Here is a 27753-nt window from a genome sequence, read left to right on the forward strand (position 1 = left end):
TGATTGGGAGTCCCATAGGGCGGCGCACAATTGGCCCAGCGTCGTCCGGGTTTGGCCAGTGTAGGCCGTCATTGTAAATAAGAATTTGTTCTTAACTGACTTGCCTAGTTAAATAAAGGTAAAATAAAAATTAATTCACCTCAGTCGAGAGGGGATGAAACATTAGCTAACGTTACATGTCAGTTCCAATACTATCGCAACACTGTGAATGAACACTAGTTTAGTTTTTATTCTGTTAAATTAAAAAGCAGTTACTGTTGTGGCAAATTCGTCCTTATACTGATCAAAGAACCAAAGTATTTCCGAGTTTTTGTTGAATTAAGATAGACTTTATTACATAAGCAATAGAGCCGAGGTGGTTTGCAAAGCATCTCCCTTCCACCTCTCAGCTCTCAGTTTATATAGTCATTTTACATACATTTTAGCTTAACCCCTCCCTCTTGGGTTCCACCACCACTGTCTCCAGTTTCCACCTCTTGACCCCTCCGCCCACTTCCTTAGTTTATGATAGTGGCGAAATCTGACTTCTCCTCCTTCTATGTATTCGGTTTGGAAACAATGATGGTGTGACCAATCAAGCTTTGTCATGCACAAATAACAGCCCTGTCATGTAAAAATAATAATGTTCAGTTTGAACTTTGTTCAACCCTGGCTCATCCTGGCTTGACCTGCAGATTGATTGTGGACATGGCAGGTCCTCAATCAATCTCTCAAACATACCCAAGCCTAACCCCTCTGTCCCACCCCGTCATGCTGTAATTTAATCGGGAAGACGCTCAAGGAGAGACAAAGGGTTCAGCCTGGTTTCAGTCACTGATAAGATAAGACAACCGAAGACAGGTCAGATGACCAGAGAACAAACACATAAACCCAGTGAGAGAAACCAATTACGTTCTTGCCTAGCAACAGAGATGTATCAATGTTTAACCCTGGCTCCGTGTTTGTTGATTAACCATGTCTATCCCATTTCCTGGCTCTGTTTCACAATTCCCTGAGCTATTTCCTTGATCTGTTTCTGGCCTCTTCTTGTCATGTTGTGATTAACTATTTAACCATACATTGTTAGCTTGTCATGATGTAATTAACTATGCTTACTATGCTTAACTGGAAAATCCACATCATTACCTTGCCAGCTACATCAGTCAACTAAAGAGTGGCCAGTTTCTGTTCCTTTTACAACTTGGTGAAACAGCGCAACGCGTACACACTGAACTATGCTCAACTCTCCTGTGCTGGTCCAGCCAGCTTCCAGAAGATTTGCCTTCACACAGCCTGCCAGCCTGCTCTGTGGTGTCCACATGGTCCTAAATCAAGTCTATAAACACTCCAAACAGCCTACCCGACCACTCAGGGGGCGTCCGCATGGTCCTAAAGTACACAATTGCTTCGTTTTGTATCACATTCCAATGAGAAAACTGGGGGGGACAAAAATGCAATTTCAGAATGTGGTGGGGGGGGGGGGCATGTCCCCCGTCCCCTGTCCCCAGTGAAAGATGCGCCCCTGACACATTAAGTTGTTGTATATGTACAAAATATCTTAGAATTTAACTTTGTTGTGCTTTTAGATAGTTCAAAGGATAGTGATAACACATTGGGAATTCAACAAACTTCTGGCTGTCTTTTTAAGTGGGTGAATAAAGGTTGAAATCTCATTGATCAACTTCTCAACCAAATATTACCCACATTTCCACGTTGAAATGATATGGTGTGCCCAGTGGGTAGTTACTTTGTGTTGTGATATACAGATCACATTTTTCACTTTTATTGTGTTTGTTTTTTTCCAAAAATGATATAAAACTCAAAATCAGAATGTTGACTGAACTGGGTTTTTAAGGGGGATGGCTATCTATGATGTTCCATGAAAATATTTTCCCGAAAACCAAGGTCAAAAAGAATGTGCATGCCAGCACAAACATTACTTAGAGCCTCTTTACACTACACTAGTTTGACAACACATACTAGTTCCACAACACATATTTCTGTAGTGTAAAGAGACGGCTCTTGCTTCAAATCTGTCGACTAGGACAGAATGGTTTCAGGTAGAAAAGGTAAAGATACACCATCAAAGTCAGGTATCGGTTGTGCAGAAAACTATCCAAGTAAGATAATACAAGCACTTTCTTTCCGTACCAATGGAGAATGCTACGACAAGGCTACTGTACAGCACTGGGGGAGATAGTTGGACCCATCTCTGAGGGAGATAGCTTGTTACTGGCAGTTTGTGAAAAGTGTCTAACTCTTCTAACAAGATACTACAAAAGCAGTCATGAAGTGGTGAGAATACGCAGTTTGAATCGAGAAAGAGCCAGTGCTGTACTGAAAATCTGAAAGAACGAAGCTCTGAAACCATGGCAACCCACAAGGCTAAACGCAAGTGTAAAACTAGCAATAAACTGCATTTGAGCACCGGTGGGAGTGACCATGCTGAACCTATTTGTTTCATACAGACGCATTGCCAGACAGTTTCACAATGTGCCTACTGGAAAATAATAAATGTTTCCATCATGAAAGGTTGTTTTTACTCATGTCTTATGATAGAAATAAAAGCCCAACTGTGGATCCCGAGCAGGGATCATAGCAACCTTCTGCAGTATAACTACAGCACACACAACAAAGCAAACCATCTTAGCCAACAGAGCAAGAGACTAGCCCTCGTACACATGAAATGACTGAAAACCAGTGGTGAACCATTTATATACCATACAAACAAAAATCCTGTAATTAAGTACAATTAAATGTCAATATAAAACATATCAGAGCACAGATGACTGTTTCACTGCAATAATCCCTGACGTTAACATTATTCCAGGGGTCACTGTCTTCTGTCTTGCTTTAGTTTTCTTGCAGCACTTGTGGACGCTGAAAATGCATGTTTTAATGCATACAACAATGGCAAGTGTCACTATAGCAAGCAGGGCAGCTGCCACATCTAGACAGTGGTACTGGTACTAGCTCAAGTTATGGGCCTCCACCCTCAGGTGCTTAGCCCCTTTGTTACGCACCACAAATTCAATCCAGAACACAGCTGTATCCAAGGGTTTCATTGGTAGGTCGTGGTGGATTCTTGACAGCCTCATTATGCTTGCTTTATACATGGTGAAAGGGGAATAGACACAGTTATTTCACTGCACATGTTCAACAGTTGTCCAAATGGTTGTGGCTTTGAAATAAGCCAATCTGTGAGTGAGGGAACCAGTTGTATATTTGTGACTTACGATGGAGCATGGATCACACTGTTGAGGCCATCCACAAGGTATTTGCATGTAATCTTGTTGAAGTCCACCATCACAGCAGCTCTCTTGTTTTTCATCTGGATGATATTGCTTGGCTGGTCAGCGAACAGGGGGGTGCCCACCATTGGTAATCCATGGTAAATGGATTCATATAATCCATTTGTCCCACCATGGGTGATGAAGGCTTTGGTCTTTGGATGACCTTTTTGATACAACACAATGAGAGAAAGCAGGGTTGTTGAACACGGTGTTGCACACAAGGACTGTTTATATGTTTATATGACTGTTATAAAGAAGGACATATTACCAAGTAAATCGTTTTGTGGAATCCAGTCATAAACTCTTGTGTTGGGGGCAAGAGTCTCTGGTTTCTCCCCACTGTATCTCCACAACACCTTTGGTGAGAAAACAGGAATATGAAAGAGAATCTGGATTGAAACGATACTCTAATATGCTTTTTGAAGGGGCATTAATAGCTCAATTCAATATCTCTGACAGAATTCTGTGTAAAGGAAAACTGTAGGCTGCTTGTATGTTTGAATTCTACAAATTGATCAAAATCAGGGATCAATGGCGATGACACCTCTGCTTATAACAATTGTACAAAGCAATTTTTTTTAAGCAACCGACTAACCTTTTGTGGTATTTTTCCCAGTGCAGTGGCTATGGTGTTTCCTCTTTCTTTAGTTTGGTTCTTGACCATGGACCCCAGTGAAAACACCACGATTCCATCATCTCCTGAGCTCTGCACAAACTCCTACATGGCCTGAAAAAACAACACAATCTCAGTGCAATCCTACTAAATGGACTGATAACATGTTACTTTATTGTGATTCGCTGATATCAGCCTTCAGGACTGTTGAATTATCTTGTAAGACAGTTGATAGACTGTATTTAAAGGCCTTACTTCTGGAAGTGGGTTTGCAGGTTTACAGTGAAGGCCGCCCACAAATGTAAAGTTTGGAAGGAAAGGTCAAGGATACTCAAAGTCCCAGTAGGTTCGTATCAACCAGATATCTGCCTTCCCCATGGTCTCACATAAAGTCGTAGGTTTGCCTGATAAATATAAAGATGGATTATGAATGAGACACAGTACTGCTGAATAAGTAGCTATAGCATTAGACCGCTTTAAATGACGTGCAGCTTATAAAGGCTTCATTAAGCCTTCATAAAGTCTTCATAAACACTACATAAATGTGTCAGAAATCATCTATAACCATATGTCATGCTCTATAAAGGGTTGATAAATGTGGCATAACTGTGTGATATAACCACCAATGTCAAATGTGACATAACCCACTATGTCAAATATGACATAAGCCTGTGTTTTAAAAGGTTTCTTTGCAGCAATTCGACCATGAATGCCTGATTCACACAGTCCCCTCTGAACAGTTGATGTTGAGATGTGTCTGTGACTTGAACTCTGTGAAACATTTATTTGGGCTGGTAACTCTAATGAACTTATCCTCTGCAGCAGAGGTAACTCTGGGTCTTTCATTCCTGTGGCGGTCCTCATGAGAGCCAGTTTCATCATAGCGCTTGATGTTTTTTGCGACTGCACTTGAAGAAACTTTCAAAGTTCATGAAATGTTCCGTATTGACTAACTTTCATGTCTTAAAGTAATGATGGACTGTCGTTTCTCTTTGCTTATTTGAGCTGTTCTTGCCATAATATGGACTTGGTCTTTTACCAAATAGGGCTATCTTCTGTATACCCCCCCTACCTTGTCACAACACAACTGATTGGCTCAAACGTATTAGGAAGGAGAGAAATTCCACAAATTAACTTTTAAGAAGGCACACCTGTTAATTGAAATGCATTCCAGGTGACACCTCATGAAGCTGGTTGAGAGAATGCCAAGTGTGTGCAAAGCTGTCATCAAGGCAAAGTGTGGCTATTTGAAGAATCTCAAATCTCAAATATATTTTGATTTGTTTAACACTTTTTTGGTTACTACATGATTCCATATGTGTTATTTCGTAGTTTTGATGTCTTCACTATTATTCTACAATGTAAAACATTTTAAAAATAAAGAAAAACCCTTGAATGAGTAGGTGTGTCCAAACTTTTGACTGGTAGTGTATAAGCCTGGGATATCAACCATTCAAAGTTGGCCTTAGTGGGAGTGACCTTATAATTCTAAGTATTTGTCATCATTCCTCCAGGTCGTCATTAGTTAACACAGCCACAAAGTCATAATTATGGCTAAACCCTGCCCATTTCCACAATTTCTCTTCTTAAAATTAGATTTGAAACCTAACCCTATCTAATGAAGGCCAAGTGTGATGCGTTAGTCCACCAAACCTTCCGCGCATTTCGGCTGAAGTTTCTGGGAACGGATTAGGTCTTAAGCGACTAACATGACTTCACTTTAGAGTGTTTGCCATCCTTCAGCACAACATGTCACCCTTTATAAAGCACGTGTATATATCATATTCTGCATAGTGGATTATGTCACATTTGACAATGGTGATTGTCACTCAGTTATGACACATTTATGAACCCTTTATAAAGCATGACATACAGTTATAGATGCTTTGTAACACATTTATGTAGTGTGTATGAAGGCATTTTGAAGGCTTTATGAAGCCTTTAATAGCTGAACGTAATTTAAAGCAGGACCAAACTTTCAAAGAGGATTCTCCATCACAATGGAACAGTTATTGTACTGAAAAGTGTGTAATATGCATTAAGTTTTTCAAATTTGCACACAGAACAGATTCTGTTCACATATAACGTAAATAGGAAAAGCACTGCTTCTATCAGAACTGTATCAAAGGAGTGCCTTACTTGTTTTTGCTTATTCACTCTAAAACAATCAAATGTAGCCTTGGTTTCTCAAATGACTGCCTCGCCTGGTTCACCAACTACTTCTCAGATAGAGTTCAATGCGTCAAATCGGAGGGCCTGTTGTCTGGACCTATGGCAGTCTCTATGGGGGTGCCACAGGGTTCAATTCTTGGGCCGACTCTTTTCTCCGTGTATTTCAATGATGTCGCTCTTGCTGCTGGTGACTCTCAGATCCACCTCTACGCAGACGACACCATTTTGTATACATCTGGCCCTTCATTGGACACTGTGTTAACAAACCTCCAAACGAGCTTCAATGCCATACAACACTCCTTCAGTAGCCTCCAACTGCTCTTAAACACTAGTAAAACTAAATGCATGCTCTTCAATCGAATGCTGCTGGCACACGCCTACCCGACTAGAATCACTACTCTCGACGGGTCTGACCTAGAGTATGTGGACAACTACAAATACCTAGGTGTCTGGTTAGACTGTAAACTCTCCTTCTAGACTCACATTAAGAATCTCCAATCCAAAGTTAAATCCAGAATCGGCTTCCTATTTCGCAACAAAGCCTCCTTCACTCATGCTGCCAAACATGCCCTCGTAAAACTGACTATCCTACCGATCCTTGACTTCGGCGATGTCATTTACAAAATAGCCTCCAACACTCTACTCAGCAAATTGGATGTAGTCTATCACAGTGCCATCCGTTTTGTCTCCAAAGCCCCATACACTACCCACCACTGTGACTTGTACGCTCTTGTTGGCTGGTCCTCATTACATGTTCGTCGTCAAACCCACTGGCTCCAGGCCTATAAATCACTGCTAGGCAAATCCCCGCCTTATCTTAGATCATTGGTCACCATAGCAACACCCACCCGTAGTATGCGCTCCAGCAGGTATATCTCACTGGTCATCCCCAAAGCCAACACCTCCTTTGGCCGCCATTCCTTCCAGTTCTCTGCTGCCAATGACTGGAACAAATTGCAAAAATCTCTGAAGCTGGAGACTCTTATCTCCCTCACTAACTTTAAGCATCAGTTGTCAGAGCACCTTACCGATCACTGCACCTGTACACAGCCCATCTGAAATTAGCCCACCCAACTACCTCATCCCTATATTGTTATTTATTTTGCTAATTTGCACCCCAGTATCTCTATTTGCACATAATCTCTTGCACATCTATCATTCCAGTGTTAATACTAATTGTAATTATTTTGCACTATAGCCTACTTATTGCCTTACCTCCATAACTTGCTACATTTGCACACACTGTATATATATTTTCTGTTGTATTTTTTGACTTTATGTTTTGTTTTACCCCATATGTAACTCTGTGTTGTTGTTTTTAATCGCACTGCTTTGCTTTATCTTAGCCAGGTCACAGTTGTAAATGAGAACTTGTTCTCAACTGGCTTACCTGGTTAAATAAAGGTGAAAAAAAAAAAAAAGACAAGAATAAACCAAGTTATGACATTATGTTCTATTTGCAGATATTCAAATACCAGAGATAAGATTGAGCTTCTGATGCAAGGACCCTTCAAACTTTTGACAAATTATGATCAACTTACCCTTGATCTCACTGTAGTAATTATGCAGGGTCACTAGGCAGTGTATACAGAAAAGACTAGACTGCATCATATACATAACAAAATTGTAGGAACGAAAGAGGGGGTTGCTGGTAACTGGCAACGATGCCTCTCGAAAGCCATGCCAAATGTAAACCTTAACGAGATAATGAGAGGTATGTTAAGAGCATCTGCCATTAAGTCACTGCAAGGCATCATTGGATCAGAAAGGAGTGCGTTAAACTTCCACTGTCTCAGTATGTCCATAAGCTCTTCATTATGGAACATAGAATCACACATGTTGAGTTGTAGAGCTGTCATTCTCCCCATCACCGCTCGGATCTTCAGGCCCACCTGCAGCATGGAGGCGTTCTGAGCCTCGTTATTGTTTTTTGTTTACGTTTTTTGGGGTGAATATTATGACTGTTTTTCACCCTTCACCCTATTTAGCAATTTCCCTTTTTGCGTTAAAGTTTCTCCGTTTTCACCCCACCCAGTAGGTGGCGGCAATACACCATAATAAGATATAGTGCGTTGTAAAACCCCACCGAAGAAGAAGAAGAAGAAGAAGGCGAAGAAGGCGAAGGAGGAGGAAGACAGGATCACAGAGTTTCTAAACCCAGAGGCGTTATATTGCAAGACTTTCAGGAACGCTTCCGACCAGGCCGGTGTTTGAGAAGTCAATGAAAGAAGTGTAAAATTCTTGTTGATTTTCTCGAAATCTAAAGGCACAATCTAGATTCGAACCAATGTCTCAAGTAGTTGAAGATGTTATTACTCCAACCTCGTGAAAGTGACAAACTGACACGTTTTAATTTTCATCAAAAACAACCTTATATAGGAGTGCCTTTGATTTGTCGGCCAGCACATGCGCAGTTCAGCGCGAGACGACCGTTAGACCTGATGACTTGTTTCTACGCATGGGCAATGCTCGCCAACGTCGTCATGAAATCGCCTACAAGTGTGATCAGGGATTTCTATTGGAGAAGCAGTTTTAGCCTATCTTCACTGTACTGTCTTTGACGGGGTCGTCACTAGTTACCGCAGCCACAAAGTCATATTTTTTAAATATTTTTATTTATTTAACCTTTATTTAATTATGGCTAAACCCCGCTAATGTATCTTCCTAAAATCTGATTTTAAACCTACCCCTAACCACACTGCTAACCTTATGCATAACTCTAACCTTATGCATAACCTTATGCATAACTCTAACCTTAAATGAAGACCAAAAGCTATTTTTTGTTTTCATTAATTTTTACGATAAGGCCACTTTGTGACTGTGGTAACTATCGACAACCGAAGGACAGTAGCTAGCTAGACCTATGTGAAGCTAGCCACAATAATGGAATTTGTGGTTCCCTTTCAAAATAAAAGTGTAATTTAATGTGATGTAAATGGATATAAATAGTGGAATCATGCTATATTTGGACTAGACAATGTTGGGATGTTGTTATATAAAATCAACAAAAGACAATAATGAGTTAATTTGACCAAAAAAAGTTACATCAGTTGAAATCGCACTGTGGATGTATTAGACTTCAGAATTGGGGACATACTTAAATTTCACTGTACAGCCTTACCTGTGGATTGTGGATCAATGAAATGGGGTATCAGTCTACTCAGTGACACCAACAGAACATAACAATGAAAAGGTTATACAAATATTAGCGTCGTAGCTCATATTGCAGGACTTTGACTGTGGGAAATCACCTCCCCATTTAGCCTATTGTGCGTATTGACATTGACGTTGCATTTTACAGCCTTACCTATTGATTGTGGATAAATGAAATGGGCTATCAGTCTACTCAGTGACAACCACAGAACACAACTGTGAAGAGATTACACAAATTGTTTATTTAAATAAATACGGATTATAACATTATTTCTGTTGCAATTTGTCATTATTCAGAATTGTTTTCTCTGGGTGTCAGAGTAGGACTTCTAATAAGACAAAGACCACGTAGTAATCGTTTGTATTTTCTCACAAATGACAATTTGGAGAGATGGGCTATATGGGCCATGATTCAGTCCAGAACCCAAGTTCAAGAGACAAACCTTTTGATTGATTGCGACCAAGGTGGGTTTAAGAAAATCGTTGGAAGGTAATGCATACTTGGGGTAATATAAACCTATAGCAACATGATTTTACTAAGATACTGCCTCAAAAATATTTTATTTGTCAGGCCAAGAGATTGACCTGATGCATTTTTTGTCACGACTGGCCTTCGGCTGATTTAAATGTGTAAAAGGCACAGCTGGCTCATTATCATTGGGTTAATCTAGGTTGTTCTATATGTTCCAATACTATATTGTATACTGAATTTGCTGATGTCTATTGTTTTGTCGTTTGCTATTAACCATTGTTGCAGACCAGGGGGTTTGATCTAATGCAGGGCTGCCCAACCCTCTTCCTGGCGATCTACAGTCCTGTGGGTTTTCAGTCCAACCCTAATTTAACACACCTGGTTCTACTTATTAGCTGCTCAACAAGACCTTAACTAACTGAATCAGATACGCTAAATTAGGGTTGGACTGAAAACCTACAGGACAGTAGATCTCCAGGAAGAGGGTTGGGCAGCCCTGATCTAAATGTTTACACCGATCAGACACGTGTGATACCTCAGTTTCAAGGGTGTTTATTTCAAACAATAAAGAAAAAGAGAAGAAAACAGGTCTCCTCCAGGAGACCTCTTCCGGGTTACCGTCTTCTGGGCTTCAGGGAATGCGGTCTCCTCTGGGGTAGAACACCGAGCCCCTCGGTTCTAGCAGACCGTGAGGACGTCTATCCGGTAGCAACCTCTCACTACCTCCAACCGCTTCCCTCCTGGCAGCTTTATGGGCTCCGTATGGCTGGTGAACAATCAGCCCCTTGATTACTCACCAGCCTCAATCAGACTCAATTAGTCCTGGCCGGAGGAGCCATCGAAACAAGGCTCATCCAGCAGAGGGAGCCACCTCCGCGTGATGTAGACTCTGTCCGGCTTGTCTGCGGTACGCCACACCATGCACAGGCTGATGTAATTTGCTATTGTGCACAGGTTGATAATGTTTGCTATTGCTTCGTTTCATGCGCTAGCTTCATGACCTGTCCCATTGTCGACTGCTGTTGTCGATCGCTTGTTCAAGAACCCAGTGGCGTGTATTCATGGTTCCAAGGGAAGCCAGGCTTAAAAATTTACAAAGAAAAAAAACTACATAATGTATCTTTCGTCTCTCTGTTTCATAATTGTTCTTCAATTCGCAAGAGGCTGAATGTATCTCACCGGAGAAAGCATCCGAGCGATCGAAACAGCGCCCCTCTGTCTCAGGATGTGTTGCCCATCTATCTGATGCTGTCTGGTCAAAAGGAGTATGACATTGTTGCCGCCCGTAGCATTGAATGCAAGGGAAGCCAGTTAGCATTTGGCCTCCCTTAATAAAAAAATGATAAAATAATAGACAATCAGTGTTGAGCTAAACTGAGCGAGCTCAACTGTGAATGGTCCTGCTGCATTAAAACATTTTTTTGGATTTGGCTTTCACACCAATCACATCACATCACATCACAAGCCAAACATAATTGATTGAAAAAACTTGAATTGTTGCATCTAGTTGTGTCGTTGTCCTCTGGTGGTTAGCTAGCAAAAATTGACCCTTTCCTAAATTAGCCATGGATGGAGATAGGGATTTGGACTTATAATGGCGATTCTGATCCAACCATAAATTCATACATTGTACCCCTGGCCTGAGAGGATGGAAGTTCAATATGTAACTAGATGTAGCTAGTAGGCTAATGTTAACTAGCTAGCTCATCGTTGCCCATTAAAGGAAGTTAGGCTAGCGAGCAAGCAGTTTTAGCCAGGTAGCCTCAGACGTTTCATCAACATGAAAGAGAGGAGGATGGCATTGCCGTTTGTGCATGCGTTTCTCTACAAGTAGGGTGAGTCAATGTTTTTTCTATTTGCACACATAATCAATACTATGGACAGCCACATCATATTTAGCGTACGTTGATTAGACTAAATCGTTTTTGGTATCTTTTAGTTGTCACTGTATTAGTCTAAGCATAGGTGATTTGATGATGTTGAAGTTGAAATGGTGCTGGAATAGTGGAGGCAGCTCCTGTTTTCATTGCTAGTTGCGGTAACGCTCCGTGGATCTAAATCAATGGTTAATCAAACAATAATAATTATCTCTTGGATGTAAAGTCCCCAGTTTAGGGGACCTGCGTGGTTCTGGTACTGGTTCCAACCGACATTTTCGCTTATAAATCGATCTGTGTCACTGTAGATCTAAATGGCTTGCATTGAGCGACAGCCTGGTTCCCACAGACACAGAGTATATTTTCTGAGCCTGTGTGACATAGGAAGTGAAATCTGAAACCACTTGAAGCTGGGATGTCCCTCTTACCATTTCATTCGCTCATCCGGCTGTCCATCAACTCCTGGCTGAACCCTACATCACAGCCACTGTCAAAGCACTTGCCTGCAATCGTTACATTGTAGCGCAGCAGGAGAGAGTGGTTTCATTATGGTAGCACATTCAGAGATCGATTTATAGTCATTAATCTAAAATAAATCATAGATTTGAAACAAAAAAACACTTTCTGTTTGTCATAGATGGACAAGATTAATATGAGATGAAAGGCGAGTTCCTAACGAGTTCAGGAAGCCAAGCTAGAGCTCTGTGAGACATTCACAGCGATGTGGGCAGACATTTTGATCAAGAGAGACCGTTAGAAAATATGCATATTGTCTCTAACACTAAACATACAAATATGTATTTTACAGTTATAAGGAAGGTGAAATCTTATAGTTAGTTGTTTTATAATTTGATTATACTATATTTCGAAAGCATATAAGTAATTTCAAGCCTTATTCATACAGTTTTGTTCAATAGGAAATACATATAAAATATTATTGTTTATGGCCCTCTCATGATAAATAATTACTTTTGGAGATTACATAGATTACATGTAGTTACATTTAACTGGTTTTAACTTGCTTGACCATGCTGTAGGTCATGTAACTGTTTGTTACATGCAATATGCTTTGTGGACTTCACATGACAGACATTGCTCTCCGGTTTTGTGATGAAACAAAGATGTGGTTGAATTTATTCTTCACTGTGTCTTCTTATTTGCTTGGCCTTAGGCCTATCACGGTGGCAAGGCATATGAACCAACAGGTTATAAAGCAAACAACGCAATTATCACAACACATAGGTTGTAATATGGCTTTATTTTCCCGGGCTTGGCTTCCCTATTGACTTTCCCACGCACTGCTACTGCAAGTCCCTGTTGTTTGACTTGTTCGTGACTCCGACCCACACACAGTAGTTGTTGATTACTTTTACAACTTTCTTAGCCCCCATATGCGAAATTAAGTCTGTTTCATAATGCACACTTGCATTCTTTCAAGGGTGTTCTTCTAAAAACACCAAAGAGCATACTGTCAAGTATGGGAGAACGCAGAGCGCTTATTAAAATCCTTTAAATTTGAATTGTACTTCGACGTGACCTCTATAACCTAAACAGGAAACCGCATCTTCGCGCAGCCGGCGTCAATATTGCTAGCTTGCTTGTTTGTTTGTTTACATTGTAGCCAATGTAGCAGCTAGCAATTCAGTGAACAACTATCCCAGAATGGAAATATTAAACACAAATAACAAGTAAACAAGTAACAGAATCGATCTCCTCAGTACCTGTTAGTGTATTAAGCCGACACCGACCAGAATAACTATTTTATGTGGGGTCCTCCTCTCGCATATTGCTTGGCCTCATGCTACATCGTTGTGAACGTATGACAGGTATTGCTTGCAGTTGCATGCATAGTACATAGCTAGGCTGAAGCTAAACATTTTTTAAATAGATAAATAAGCTATTTTGCTTACTGTTGAAGAATGATAAATAGCCAGAATAGTGGTGATTTACTGTGAAGCTAATATTGCATTGCGTTAGGAATGCTGGTGTTTTATTTCTAATGATCAGGCTTGCATTGTTATAAATTCATACAACTGTAACACCCATGCATATTAAATTACACTGATGTTCAAGATAGCTTGGTTTTATATTCAGCTTATGCATTGATAACTAATATTAGCAGGCGATATGATGCAATATAACTAAATTAGAAGGCCTTGGCTACTTCATCCTAATGTAAACAAAATGCATTGGATACAAAACAATCACTGGCATATTATAAAGGAGAACATGTCCAATTGAATGATATGCATATCAAACAAGAATATATACAGTGAGGGAAAAAAGTATTTGATCCCCTGCTGATTTTGTACGTTTGCCCACTGACAAAGACATGATCAGTCTATAATTTTAATGGTAGGTTTATTTGAACAGTGAGAGACAGAATAACAACAAAGAAATCCAGAAAAACGCATGTCTAAAATGTTATAAATTGATTTGCATTTTAATGAGAGAAATAAGTATTTGCAAAACATGACTTAGTACTTGGTGGCAAAACCCTTGTTGGCAATCACAGAGGTCAGACGTTTCTTGTAGTTGGCCACCAGGTTTGCACACATCTCAGGAGGGATTTTGTTCCACTCCTCTTTGCAGATCTTCTCCAAGTCATTAAGGTTTCGAGGCTGACGTTTGGCAACTTGAACCTTCAGCTCCCTCCACAGATTTTCTATGGGATTAAGGTTCGGAGACTGGCTAGGCCACTCCAGGACCTTAATGTGCTTCTTATTGAGCCACTCCTTTGTTGCCTTGGCCATGTGTTTTGGGTCATTGTCATGCTGGAATACCCATCCACGACCCATTTTCAATGCCCTGGCTGAGGTAAGGAGGTTCTCACCCAAGATTTGACGGTACATGGCCCCGTCCATCGTCCCTTTGATGCGGTGAAGTTGTCCTGTCCTCTTAGCAGAAAAACACCCCCAAAGCATAATGTTTCCACCTCCATGTTTGATGGTGGGGATGGTGTTCTTGGGGTCATAGGCAGCATTCCTCCTCCTCCAAACACGGCGAGTTGAGTTGATGCCAAAGAGCTCGATTTTGGTCTCATCTGACCACAACACTTTCACCCAGTTCTCCTCTGAATCATTCAGATGTTCACTGGCAAACTTCAGAAGGGCCAGTATATGTGCTTTCTTGAGCAGGGGGACCTTGCGGGCGCTGCAGGATTTCAGTCCTTCACTGCGTAGTGTGTTACCAATTGTTTGGTAAAACAAAACCAAAAACATATTGTAAAGTGGTTATCCCACTGGCTATAAGGTGAATGCGCCAATTTGTAAGTCGCTCTGGATAAGAGCTTCTGCTAAATGACGTAAATGTTTTCTTGGTGACTATGGTCCCAGCTGACTTGAGATCATTGACAAGATCCTCCCGTGTAGTTCTGGGCTGATTCCTCACCGTTCTCATGATCATTGCAACTCCATGAGGTGAGATCTTGCATGGAGCCCCAGGCCAAGGGAGATTGACAGTTATTTTGTGTTTCTTCCATTTGCAAATAATCGCATCAACTGTTGTCACCTTCTCACCAAGCTGCTTGGCGATGGTCTTGTAGCCCATTCCAGCCTTGTGTAGGTCTACAATCTTGTCCCTGACATCCTTGGAGAGCTCTTTGGTCTTGGCCATGGTGGAGAGTTTGGAATCTGATTGATTGCTTCTGTGGGCAGGTGTCTTTTATACAGGTAACAAACTGAGATTAGGAGCACTCCCTTAAAGAGTGTGCTCCTAATCTCAGCTCGTTACCTGTATAAAAGACACCTGGGAGCCAGAAATCTTTCTGATTGAGAGGGGGTCAAATACCTATTTCCCTCATTAAAATGCAAATCAATTTATAACATTTTTGACATGCGTTTTTCAGGATTTTTTTGTTGTTATTCTGTCTCTCACTGTTCAAATAAACCTACCATTGAAATTATAGACTGATCATTTCTTTGTCAGTGGGCAAAATCAGCAGGGGATCAAATACTTTTTTCCCTCACTGTAATGAATTAAATGAATACACCATTGTAATATTATTCATGCCTTTTTCTCCTTGCAGGGAATTAGACAGATGAACTGCAGCCCCCAGATGCCCAAGCTTCAAAACCAGAACCGTGGGGAATGGGGAGACATCAACACTTGTCATTTTTTATAAATATGAACACTTATTGGTTTTCCTGTATCTGTGCATGAATCCTTAGAACACAGTCCATTGTACAAAATAAGTCATCCCCAAGTGGGGGACATATGGAGCAGATGAACCTCCAACATTCAAAATCTTGTTTAGTACATGAGGGCAAATTTAGTCATGCTTATGGTAGAGAAATTAACATTCAATTCTCGGGCAACAGCTCTGTTGAACATTCCTGCAGTCAACATGCCAAATGCATGCTCCCTCAAAACTTGAGACACCTGTGGCATTGTGATGTGTGACAAAACTGCACATTTTAGAGTGGCCTTTTATTTTCCCCAGCACAAGGTGCACCTGTGTAATGATTATGCTGGCGGCAGGTAGCTTAGTGGTTAAGAGCGTTGTGCCAGTAACCGAAAGGTCGCTGGTTCTAATCCCCGAGCCGACTAGGTGAAAAATCTGTCGATGTGCCCTTGAGCAAGGCACTTAACCCTAATTGCTCCTGTAAGTCGCTCTGGATAAGAGTGTCTGCTAAATGAATAAAATGTAAAAATAATCAGCTTCTTGATATGCCACACCTGTCAGGTGGATGGATTATCTTGGCAAAGGAGAAACGCTCACTAAACAGGGATGTAAACAAATTTGTGCACAACATTTTAGAGAAATAAGCTCTTTGTGCATATGTAATTTTTCAGGGATCTTTTATTTCAGCTCGTGAAACATGGGACCAACACTTTACATGTTGCGTTTATATTGTTGTTCAGTATATATTCCTGTTTGATATGCATGCATATACACTGAGTGTACAAAACACTAAGAAAACCTTCCTAATATGGAATTGCACACCCGCCCTCAGAACAGCCTCAATTTGTTAGGGCATGGACACTACAAGGTGTCGAAAGCGTTCCACAGGGATGCTGGCCCATGTTGACTCCAATGATTCCCACAATTGTGTCAAGTTGGCTGGATGTCCTTTGGGTGGTGGACCATTCTTGATACACACGGGAAACTGTTGAGTGTGAAAAATCCAGCAGCGTTGTAGTTCTTGACACAAACCGGTGCGCTTGGCACCTACTACCATAAGCCATTCAAAGGCACTTAAATATTTTGTCTTGCCCATTCATCCTCTGAATGACACACATACACAATCCCGCTCAATTGTCTCAAGGCTTAAAAATCCTTCTTTAACCTGTCTCCTCCCCTTTATTTATACTGATTGAAGTGGATTTAAGTCACATTAATAAGAGATCATAGCTTTCACCTGGTCAGTCTATGTCACGGAAAGAGCAGGTGTTCTTAATGATATGTACACTCAGTGTAGTTAAATTGGACAGGACATGTTCTCCTTCATAATATGCCAGTGAGTGTTTTGTATCCAATGCATTTAGCTTACATTAGGATGAAGTAGCTATTCCTTCTAATCTAGTTATATTGCATCATATATCGCTGCTAATATTAGTTATCAATGCATAAGGTGAATATATAAGCAAGCTATCTTGAACATCAGTGTCATTGAATAATATGCATGGGTGTTACAGTTGTATGAATTTGTCTCAATACAAGCCATTAGAAATAAAACACCAGCAGCAATATCAGCGTCACAGTGAAACACCACTATTCTGGCTATTTATCATTCTTCAACAGTAAGCAAAATAGCTTATTTAGCTATTTCTTTTTTTTTTTTGCTTCAGCCTCTGTATCATGCATGCAAGCAATACCTGTCATATGTCCAAAACGATACAGCAGCAGACCAAGCAATGTGGGATTAGAGGACCCCACATAAAATAATTATTCTGGTCGGTGTCTGCTTAATACACTAACTCTAACAGCTACTGAGGAGATCAACAGTGCAATTTCAACAAATAAAATAAAAACTAATTACTGTCTTTTGTTTGTTTAATTCATATAACAACATTCCAACCTTGTTTAGCATTATCTAGTACAAATATGGCATGATTCCACGATTTGTATCCATTTGCATCGCTTTCAATTAAGGACTTTTATTTTGAAGGTCAATCACAAATTCCCCTATTGTGGCTAGCTTCACATAGGTGAAAGCTAGCACTATCACCTTCAAAGTACTTCGCACGTTCACATGCTTGTCATTGTATAAAGAAAGAGACGACCATGGCGAACTGTGACTATTTACAAACTCAGCTAACATCAGTCTTGAACTCGCTTGTGAAAATTGCGGTCGTAGAACTACTGAGAATTGTAGAGGATAGCGCTGTTGAACTTCGTCTGGAGGTGTCCAAGAGTAAATTTGAGAACGAAGCACTGAAAAATGAGAACGAATCTAACAAAAATAAGTTACAGCGTTTGGAAGCAGAACTGTGGACAGCGGGGAATCGACCATGTTCCATTTGTAATCGTTGTGTTGGAATTCCAGGTCGCGGTAAAGGTAGGTAAACTGGCTAACATAGTTAGCCAAACTAGCTTACGTTAGTTTAATTGCTTGCAATGGTGGGGGCGTTGCAAACTGGACAGTGAATGGATAAGCAAGATACAGTATCTAGCTAGTTAACGGTAGCTTGTTAATGGTGTTTCTTCTGTGTGTGGCCCAGGTGGATACGTCAGTCCCAAAAGAGATCAAGATGCTGCTGGTCCTCCTAATTCTTCAGAGGAGGACGATGCATCATCATGGCTGCAACAATCTGCTCATACAATGGAAGAGGTAGCTAACTAACCTAGAGTGCTACCTAGCTAATGTCATAATAGCAGTCTATTACCTAATATGTTTAGTTAGCTAGCTAGATGGTAGCCCTTGATCATTCTCTGTTCCATTACATATAACGTTGTCATTGGACGAAGGCGTGTTCTGTACAGTTTTGTTAAGAGCCCCGACGCTCAATCTGAACAATAACAGGCATTGCTTGCGTTGTTGTACGGTTTTGGAAGCATAAGGACCTTAGCATTCATATCAGCTAGAAATAACTTCCAAGAAACAAAAGGTTAAATTGATACACACCTTTTTATAGGGTTATCTACATATTATATGAAAGTGTGTGTTTATGGAAGACAGAGCGACCACCTCTGTTATTAGTTATCTATCATTCACTTAACACCTGTGTGTAACGGAAGAAGGCTGCCAGATACGTGTTGTCGCTGAATCATACTGTCAACTACAACTGTGATAAAGCCGGTTAAAACAGTGTATATTTTGCATCTGTGAAATTATTTTAAATGTGAAATGAAAGTAAAATGAAACGATTCACGTTTATATGGAGTATTTGGGTGTTTTGGCTGCCATAGCCAGTCTACATCTGAAAAAACAGGCCTAAGGTCCTTGGACCTTAAGGATCAGGTAGGCTCCTTAAGAGTACATCTTGGGCTAGATGGATGCATCATTTCCATGTGCATTTTCTTTCATGGTCTGTATGCAAACATGTGGGACTTAATTCTACTGTACTTGATTCAGACTACAGCCATGGAGAGGGATGGGATTCAAATCGTTGTCATTAAGAACGAAGCGGGACATGAAGGCACACAACGGAAGAAAGACACACAGGCTGGAATTTCAACAGAAGGTAACAATTCATAATTGTCTCAAATGTAGAAAGTATTGTTACATCAGGTCCTATTGTCAATGGTTTGAAATAATGTACTTCAAACTGTACTACACCTCATGAGTCCTACACCTCATATTTACAAAGCTTGTGTATCTGTTTGCAGGTGAGCAGCTGTGTCCCAAAGTGGACATGGTGTATGGCAAGGAGTGGAGCCAAAACCTGTGGCGAGACGGAGATGCTGTCAAGGAGGACTCTGCAGGACCATCGGTGACCCATCGACAGGTCAGTTCTCTTTCTCGAAGACAGAGGTTCTTATCTGAATAAAGGCCTGTAGGCTTTACATACACAAGCTGTTGACAGGGTTGGGAGTGTCAGATTGAGACCTACAGCCACAGAATTAGAACATAACATTTTTCTCGACATCTTCAGTACAAAGTGTGATGATGATGCAGGGGCATCATATGCTAACACTTTTAGATTTTTTTATTGAATGTGTTGTATATTAACTTTATGTGGGGATAATTTCAACAGTGGACTAATGAACAAATACTACACTGTTTTTTTTGTGAGTAAAATATCCCTTTAAGTAAATGTCTCATACCTCCTCTTCTACTTCACTTTACTGAGTTCACATTCAAATCCCAACAGACTCAGAGCCTTTGACAATGAATGGGAAATAAAAGTAAAGGACGTAACGCAAACTCAAGAGTTGACAGAAGTGAACTTGGAGGAATATGATGGCAAGAACAGCAGGGATGAAATTATTCACGTATATATGTACTGGTCCCCGGTTCAAATGTTTAGGAGGAGCCAAACCGATTCAAACATTGCGAATCACAGGTTCACTAATGTTTTTTTACTCATTGTTTTATTCTGAAAATACCTCTTATCTGTTGTGACTGAATTGATGCGTCCTCTCCTTCAGTTCAGTAGCCCTATTGAACTTTTATGCACGTAACTGTGTGACTGTCAGATAACAACTGTGCGCACAGTTGGGGAGACAGCTGCTCGAGCCAACGAGAGGTAGGCCTATCCCTGTTCCAATAGGCTATTTGTACATCTTCACGGCATCTTCAGCATTCAGATGCTTATAAAATGTCTTTCACAATGTCAAATCATAGGCTTTATTAGTTGAGTGACAAGCAATGTCATTTGCTTGTCACTCAACTAATTGTAACTCAACTAATTGTTACCAAATGCACTGTAGAAAATTGTGTTTTACCGGAGTTGTGTAGCCTATTGGAGTGGACGCAACTCACATCCAACTGCAGATTGGGGGTTTCAGTCATTCAGATTTTATTTGGAATGCTCAGGTTCACCATCATAAATAGTATTGGTAGTTTTTCTTTAAACAGTCCTTTTTGCATGAACAGGGTAAGACGGCAACATTTTTTGGAGCTGCGCATGGTCGCATTCATTGGTCAAAGCGTAAAATTCCAAACGGTCTAACCATTCACTTTTGAGACGGGGTAAAATCCAAAGCTTCGTTATATTAATTGGCTAAATGCCGTGCTAATTTCTAAAGATAAATATTGTCATAGGACTAGCTCACAATATTTTTTTATCTGTAAATATGAGAAGTTAATCAGTGGGTGATGGTGATTTCAGATAAAAAGTGGGGGACAAAAAGCATAAATTGCCCCCACCCCTAATCTGCTAGTGGGATGGTAGAATCTGTCTGCTCTATGGCTCAGGGTCAGTGCTATCCGGGTTCCTTGATGTCCCTACCCTCACTTTCTTATTATTCTTTAATAAAAAGTTAACTGTACAATCTGCTTCCTGCTGTTTAGGGAAAGGCAAGATCTATTTCTAAAAAAGAAGCCCACTTTAAATCTTATCTTTTTAACTAGCTCATCAGTATGTTTTTAAACTTTAAATCCTAGTCAATCCAAAATCCCAGATATTTATAGGTGGCAACCCGATCAATGGGAGAACCATTCAATTAATAAATACACTGAGTGTACAAAACATTAGGAACACCTACTCTTTCCCTGACAGACTGAGCAGGTGAAAGCTATGATCCTTTATTGATGTCACCTGTTAAATCCACTTCAATCAGTGTAGATAAAGGGGAGGAGACAGGTTAAATAAGGATTTTTAAGCCTTCAGACAATTGAGACATGCATTGTGTATGTGTGCCATTCAGAGGATGAATGGGCAAAACAAAATATTTAAGTGCCTTTGAACGGGGTATGGTAGTAGGTGCCAGGCGCACCAGTTTGAGTGTGTCAAGAACTGCAAACGCTGCTGGGTTTTCACGCTCAACAGTTTCCCGTGTGTATCAAGAATGGTCCACCACCCAAAGGAGATTCAGCCAACTTGACACAACTATGGGAAGCATTTGAGTCAACGTGGGCCAGCATCCCTGTGGAATGCTTTCAAGACCTTGTAGAGTCCATGCCCCGACGAATTGAGGCTGTTCTGATGGCAAAAGGAGGTGCAACTCAATGTTCCTATGTTTTGTACACTCAGTGTATGTAGTCCATCTCAATTTTTTTGCGAGAATTAGAGAACAACATATATTTAGTCTTGGTCACATTTAAGTACAAGTTTTAAACCAACCAGGGCATTTTGTAAGGCAACAAAGTCAGATTGCAGCTCTAACAATGGCTGGTCTTTAGTTGGGGCAATGACATGCATAACAGTATAGTCTGCATACAGATGAATATTACAAGTTTTAACAAATAGACCAATATTATTTATATAAATAGTAAAGAGAACATGTTCCAAACCAACCCCTGTAGTACACCTTTCTTAATATCCAGGAATTTAGACTTAACACCATCAGAAATCACACATTGTTCTGTCTGACAGAGAATTCTCAAACCACTTCTAAGAAGCCTGATACAGGCCTATTTCAGTCAACCTTTGAATGAAATTGTGATGGTCAACAGCGTCAAAGGCCTTAGAAAGGTCTAAAAATAAGGTAGCACAATGATTTTTATGATCTAAGCAATTTAACACATCTAAAACAAGCGTAGCAGCTGAAACGGTGCTATGTCCAGGTCTAAAACCGGATTGGTGCACATTAACCATAACCCTTACCTAACCGTAACCATTTAAAAGTTCAACTTCAATGGGGTAGGGATGTCCCAAGGATCCCGGATAGCACGGATCTATGGCTCAACTCAGGTACCTACACACACCGTTGACACGCACACACATAAACACACTTTTTATTTTCTTTATTTCCAACACGCTGATTGAAAAACATAGCTCTCTCTCCACAGTGGCTTACATCTGGGCAGTCAAGCTCTGTGGACTTACGAAATCTGCGCAGGCGCCGAAGAGTAAGAACTCAACCACATCCGCAAAGGAGAGGGACCTACCTCAGGTACACCCCCGAGCAAAGAGCCAAGATTGCGCGGATGTGCATGGAGGTGGGTGCACAGATGGCCGCTGCCATGATGTCTGAGGAATTGGGAAGACGCATCAGCCCCAACACTGTGAGGTCCATGAGGATCAGCTACGAACAGACGGTTGAAAGCATGGGCGTCCAGAAAGTGGAAGACCTACCCCATTTGAGGCCATTCAGAACAGACATGTTTGATGAGGAGATTACTCGCTTCGTAATGGTGAGGAGAAGAGCCGGAGGTCAGGTTAGCCCTTCCATGCTGATGGTAGCCACGCGAGACATTGTGATGCGCAGAAACCCGGAGATGCTGGCAGAGAATGGCGGTCATATCCTAATCAGCACAAATTGGGCTCGCTGTTGGCTCCGGCGGTTGGCAGGAAATAGAATCACGTCAAAGAGGTAGTGAAGAGATTGCAGGAGTCCTTTACTGTTAGGACAGTGTTTTTACATTAATGAGAATTCTTCATGTTTGTGTGTTGAAGTTAAGGAAGACATGTAACATTCCATGTTGACTGGTTTCCAGTGTGATGGTGTGGTTAGGAGAATCTGCATGCAGCATGTAACCTGATGCCATTGTGCTGTGTTCTCTGAAGTTGGTGTTGGCAGTTCATATCTTTGATATCTTTAGTGTTTACACTTATGAATTTTCAAACTTTTTGAAGCAAACTATTCAGATCAATGCTTTTTCATATATTTTGTAAGGGGATGGATGGGTTTGGTGTTATAACAATTGTATGTAACTTGGCTGATGTGTTGTATGAGGTAACCACATACGGGTTTGTTTGCTTTTTATGTATTGTGTATATTGATGTGTGTATATAGATATGTATTGTGTAATTGATGTGTGTGTGTGTGTGTGTGTATAGTGTAATTGCTGTGTTCATGCAGGGCTCACCTTCGAAAGAGACCATGGTATCAGCATGACTCCCTGCTTATATATAGGTTAAATTAAATCAACTGTATTAGAAGTTTCTGAAAATAAATATATGCACCTCAAAATCCTTAGTGCCTCTTTCTTATGTTTGATTTCTTTAGTACCTTAGCGTGTGTGTGAATGTGTTTATGTGATTGTGCTGGCACTACAGAGAAGCATCGGCATGTGCCATGAAAAAAGAAACAAATGAAAGCTGTAACATGTAATATCTCAAACACACAGGTCAAGACTGTTTCGGCTCAGAAAAGGTGGCGTGTTTGTGTAAAGAAGTCGGTCATAGAAGATGAACCTGCTGACTCATCAGATGCTGGTATACAGGTACATCTAAATAGGCCTCTTTCCATCATTATTTGTGGTAAAAATAGGAGGGGGGGAAAAAGGGAAGTGAAATTAAGAAAGCTGCTTGTTGCACTGACTTGAGTTTAAGAACGTGAGAGGAAAGATGATGCTTCTGATCTGTCAAGCCCTGAGAGTGAGGCTGATTACTCAATCAGAATCAAAGACATTTACATATACCAGGAATTTGACTTAGTGAATAGGTGCTGCAAGCAATGGACAATGTACAAACAGAGTACAGACACAGTCAACAAAGTCAACATACATGATATACAATATAAGGGGTAATATCTTTGTATGCAGAGGAAGGGATGCTGCCGTGACAAATATATTCAGTGCATATACAGTGTTGTGTACATAGTGCAAATGCAGTATAGTCCAGTTATTAGAATAAGAGGTAATTAATGGCAAGGTGCAGTGTTCGGCTCAAATGCGTTGTGTCAGGTACAACTTCAGTATATTGAGTTGTATGAAATTAATGTGTAGACAGTGTGACAAACGTTCCTCTTGGTCTTTCTCCTCAGCACCAGAACACCACTGAATCCCGTGATGTGGAGAAAAGTTTTGAACCAGAAAGTTATTTGAACTTTGAAGAAAACCGCTTCTTGACTTCACCAGTCAACATCTTGGTCCCGAAATGTGTGAAGCTACCAGGTGCAGCAGCTGTCATGGACACCCAATTAGACAAGTCCATGGACTTTGACAACATGAACAACTCCGGAAGAAAGAAGAGAGGTAGAAAAACTGGCCCTTGTAAAGGCAATGTCAATTACTGTTTTGTATGTGGAGAGCCCCAATCGAAGATCTCCCGCCACTTGAAACAGCATGAGAAGGAAAATGCTGAAATTGCTTATGCCTTAAGTCTTGACATAGCTTCAAGACAGCGGAAAGTGTTGCTGGAGAAACTGAGGAACAAGGGAAATTTCCAACACAACACTAACGTCGTAAATAAGGGATCCGGGTGTCTCAAAGTAAAAAGGAAACCCAAACCTAATAGTGGCGCGAAAAGATTTGAACCTTGTCTTTACTGTAAAGGTATGTTCATTTGGCAAGATGTGCGGAGGCACATGGGAAGATGCCCTTGTAGACCTGAGGATGGAGATAAAAACCAAGAACATTACGGCAAGAAGCGGTTCTTACAGAGCTGCTACACTGGACGCGTGAGCAGCATGTTCAATAAAATTGATGTGCAGCTCACGCCTGACGGAGGGATTAACTAGCCCTTGCTTCGCCCTCGTGGGTGATAGCTAGCATGCTAGGTATCAACAGCCAATCCATTAGGGTCTGGAAGCTATAGTGTGCTTCAATTGGTCAATCGCGCTGCGTTATCGCAGAGTATTTGCATAAAGTTCAGCTTTCCCCAATTTAGGTCCCGCTCTGTTCACGCTCCCTGCCCACTTCGCTTCTCTTCCACTGAAAATGAATGGCTTTCCGTAGTTTCATCGACCACATCGTCTTTAATTAAAAGGTACCGTGAGAGCATTTGATAAAAGGGCTCAAGCTTTCTCCAGTATACATTCTGTAGTAGCTAAATGCCTACAATGACGGTCTGCTTTCGTTAAACCAACGCTACGCCCCCAGTATAGCAGCTTTGTTAGGGGCTGAACTCAAATCGCTAAGCTCATAAACCAAGTTGCAACCATAGATGTGTAATACTGTATCAATTATCCCAACATAGTGTTCAGAGTGGACGGTCAGATTTATTTTGGTTCTATTCTTTCTGTTCTTTTAAAGGGAGGTTGAACTTCCTGATTTAGCCTCGGTTTAAATTCTCCTCTTTAGGAAATGCGACTGAGAACGAGATTTGGGTTTTGGAGGCGTGCTTTGATGTGTGTGTGTGTGTTGAACGTGGGAAGCGTTTGTACTTTCACTCTGCCAAAACAGTACACAGTCACTCACCTTTCTAGATAACGTGAAACAGCGTAACCAGGTGTTGTGTCTTGAAGTAGCCTAGACTAGCTACCAAGCTTGCCAACTTCTTTCGCCAGTTAGCTTCAGCCGGCAGTGTGCGACCGGGGCAGTTGGTTTGACTGGATAGCCTAGGACTTAAAGTTCTCAGTCACTGCTGGTTTGGAGATGACATAGCCTAATACAGACAGAAGCATGTCTCTTCTACAAAATATATTCACAAATATTTTATTTGTTACGCTGTGTGCACTGAACTGACATGCATGATTGTTGATGACACAGCAGCGCTCAACTCAATGGTGTGTAGCCTGCTGTAGCTGCTGACAAAGTAATTCAAAGCCTATACTTTATCACTCAGGATGGAACTTTCCAGTGCTTCTATTTTTGCCATGTAATGTTGTTATTAAAACTAAATCAGACAACCCCATAGTAGAATAGTTTACCTATTTACCTAGTCGGCTTTTGTGTTCTATGCAAGATAAATATTCCTCTCGAGCACAGGAGGTTGGTGGCACCTTAATTGGGGAGGATGGGCTTGTGGTAATGGCTGGAGCGGAATTGGTGGAATGGTATCAAATACATCAAACATATGGTTTACATGTGTTTGATGCCATTCCATTTGCGCCGTTCCAGCCATTATTATGAGCCGTCTTCCCCTTAGCAGCCTCCTGTGCTCTCGAGGTGCATTCAAGTTGCTAGAGCCATAGGAGGGAAACGTATTCTGACAAGTCAATGCAGAAATGTTCTTAATGCAATTGCGGGAAAACACTGTTGAAAGCAGTTTTGGCAAATGTATTTTGAAAGAGGGAGATCCCTGTTTTTTTTATTTCTCTACTCCTTCAATTGCGTGTATGGCATCGTTTTACAACCAGAGTTTCAAGCATAGTTTAGGCTCAGCTGCGTAACGGGGGAATTTCTTAAAAGGGCAATGACATACTTTGTAATAGAAACAAAAAAATCAATTTTTTTGCATACTTAATAAATTATTTATATATTTATAATACAAATTGTATTAATAATAATAAAAATCTGAATGTGTCCAGTGGGGTAAATGCAGATGGACATGCTTCAGTCTATGTACATTTGATAGCCACAATGTTTCATCAGTTGGGCTACAGGTGATAATGCTTATTGCTAATAGCACATCTGATAATATACAGTGCATTCGGAAAGTATTCAGACCCCTTGGGCTGGATTCACAAAACACTTCTTACACAAAAACTTAAGAAGCTTCTTAAGGAAAAAAATAATAAGTTCCTAAGTGCAATTCCTCAACAATATCTTAAGATTTAATGATTTTCTTACGAACTTCTCAAATAGCTTCTTACTAGTCTTTTTAAGATTAACTTGACCCCAGACAATCGATATAGGATCGTCTTAAGTTTTAGTCATGGGATTTTTTTTTGCTTTAACCCATGGGCTAGTTAGGGACCGTCAATAAATTACACAATGTAAATGGAACAATATGTTAATGTTACGCAACTTTTAGTTTTATTCATTTAGCAGACGCTCTTATCCAGAGCGACTTACAGGAGCAATTGGGGTTAAGTGCCTTGCTCAAGGGCACATCGACAGATTTTTCACCTAGTCGGCTCAGGGATTAGAACCAGCGACCTTTCGGTTACTGGCACAACGCTCTTAACCACTAAGCTACCTGCCGCCCTGGAGTAATATGATCAAATTGGTTGTCTCATTTAAATGCATTCAATATTTGTATATATGAATTTGTACAATTTATAGTTGGTTTGAAGTTAAGTCACTGAAATTTGGAGCTATTGACATTTTACAATATTGTCCCATGTACATTGTGTAATTTGCTGATGGTCCTTAACCTCTACCGGATCGGTGTCCCGTATACGGGATGGTTGAGCTAATGTGCGCTAATGTGATTAGCATGACTGTTGTCAGTAACAGCAAACTTTCCAGGACATAGACATGTCTTATATGGGCAGAAAGCTTAAATTCTTATTAATCTAACTGCACTGTCCAATTTACAGTAGCTATTACAGTGAAAAAATACCATGCTATTGTTTGAGGAGGGTGCACAACAACA

General features: G+C 40.7%; 1 protein-coding gene and 1 pseudogene across 3 annotated transcripts in view; one reads left to right on the top strand and one right to left on the bottom strand.

The window, feature by feature from the left end:
* Positions 1 to 2753: 2753 nt before the first annotated feature.
* LOC311112997 (UDP-glucuronosyltransferase 2A1-like) lies at positions 2754 to 11835 on the bottom strand (annotated as a pseudogene). The gene is made up of 7 exons: positions 11830 to 11835; positions 7599 to 7973; positions 4141 to 4289; positions 3868 to 3990; positions 3541 to 3628; positions 3216 to 3435; positions 2754 to 3093 (listed from the first exon to the last, which is right to left on the bottom strand). The product of its transcript is annotated as a UDP-glucuronosyltransferase 2A1-like (transcript).
* A 5862-nt stretch (positions 11836 to 17697) lies between these two features.
* LOC311112875 (uncharacterized protein) overlaps positions 17698 to 27753 on the top strand; it is a 32345-nt gene continuing 22289 nt past the window's right edge. The window contains exons 1-6 of one of the 2 annotated variants that reach the window (XM_084156013.1): positions 17712 to 18059; positions 18223 to 18332; positions 19077 to 19185; positions 19331 to 19449; positions 23679 to 23774; positions 24317 to 24527. In XM_084156013.1, the coding sequence (XP_084012139.1) occupies positions 17786 to 18059; positions 18223 to 18332; positions 19077 to 19185; positions 19331 to 19449; positions 23679 to 23774; positions 24317 to 24527 (919 nt within the window). In that variant the 5' untranslated portion in view covers positions 17712 to 17785. Of the gene's footprint in view, positions 18060 to 18222; positions 18333 to 19076; positions 19186 to 19330; positions 19450 to 22397; positions 23518 to 23678; positions 23775 to 24316; positions 24528 to 27753 lie in introns of those variants that run through there. The other variant, XM_084156015.1, reaches the window with a different exon arrangement.

Source organism: Coregonus lavaretus (assembly GCF_964263955.1).
Source record: "Coregonus lavaretus genome assembly, chromosome: 39".
NCBI lineage: Eukaryota > Metazoa > Chordata > Actinopteri > Salmoniformes > Salmonidae > Coregonus > Coregonus lavaretus.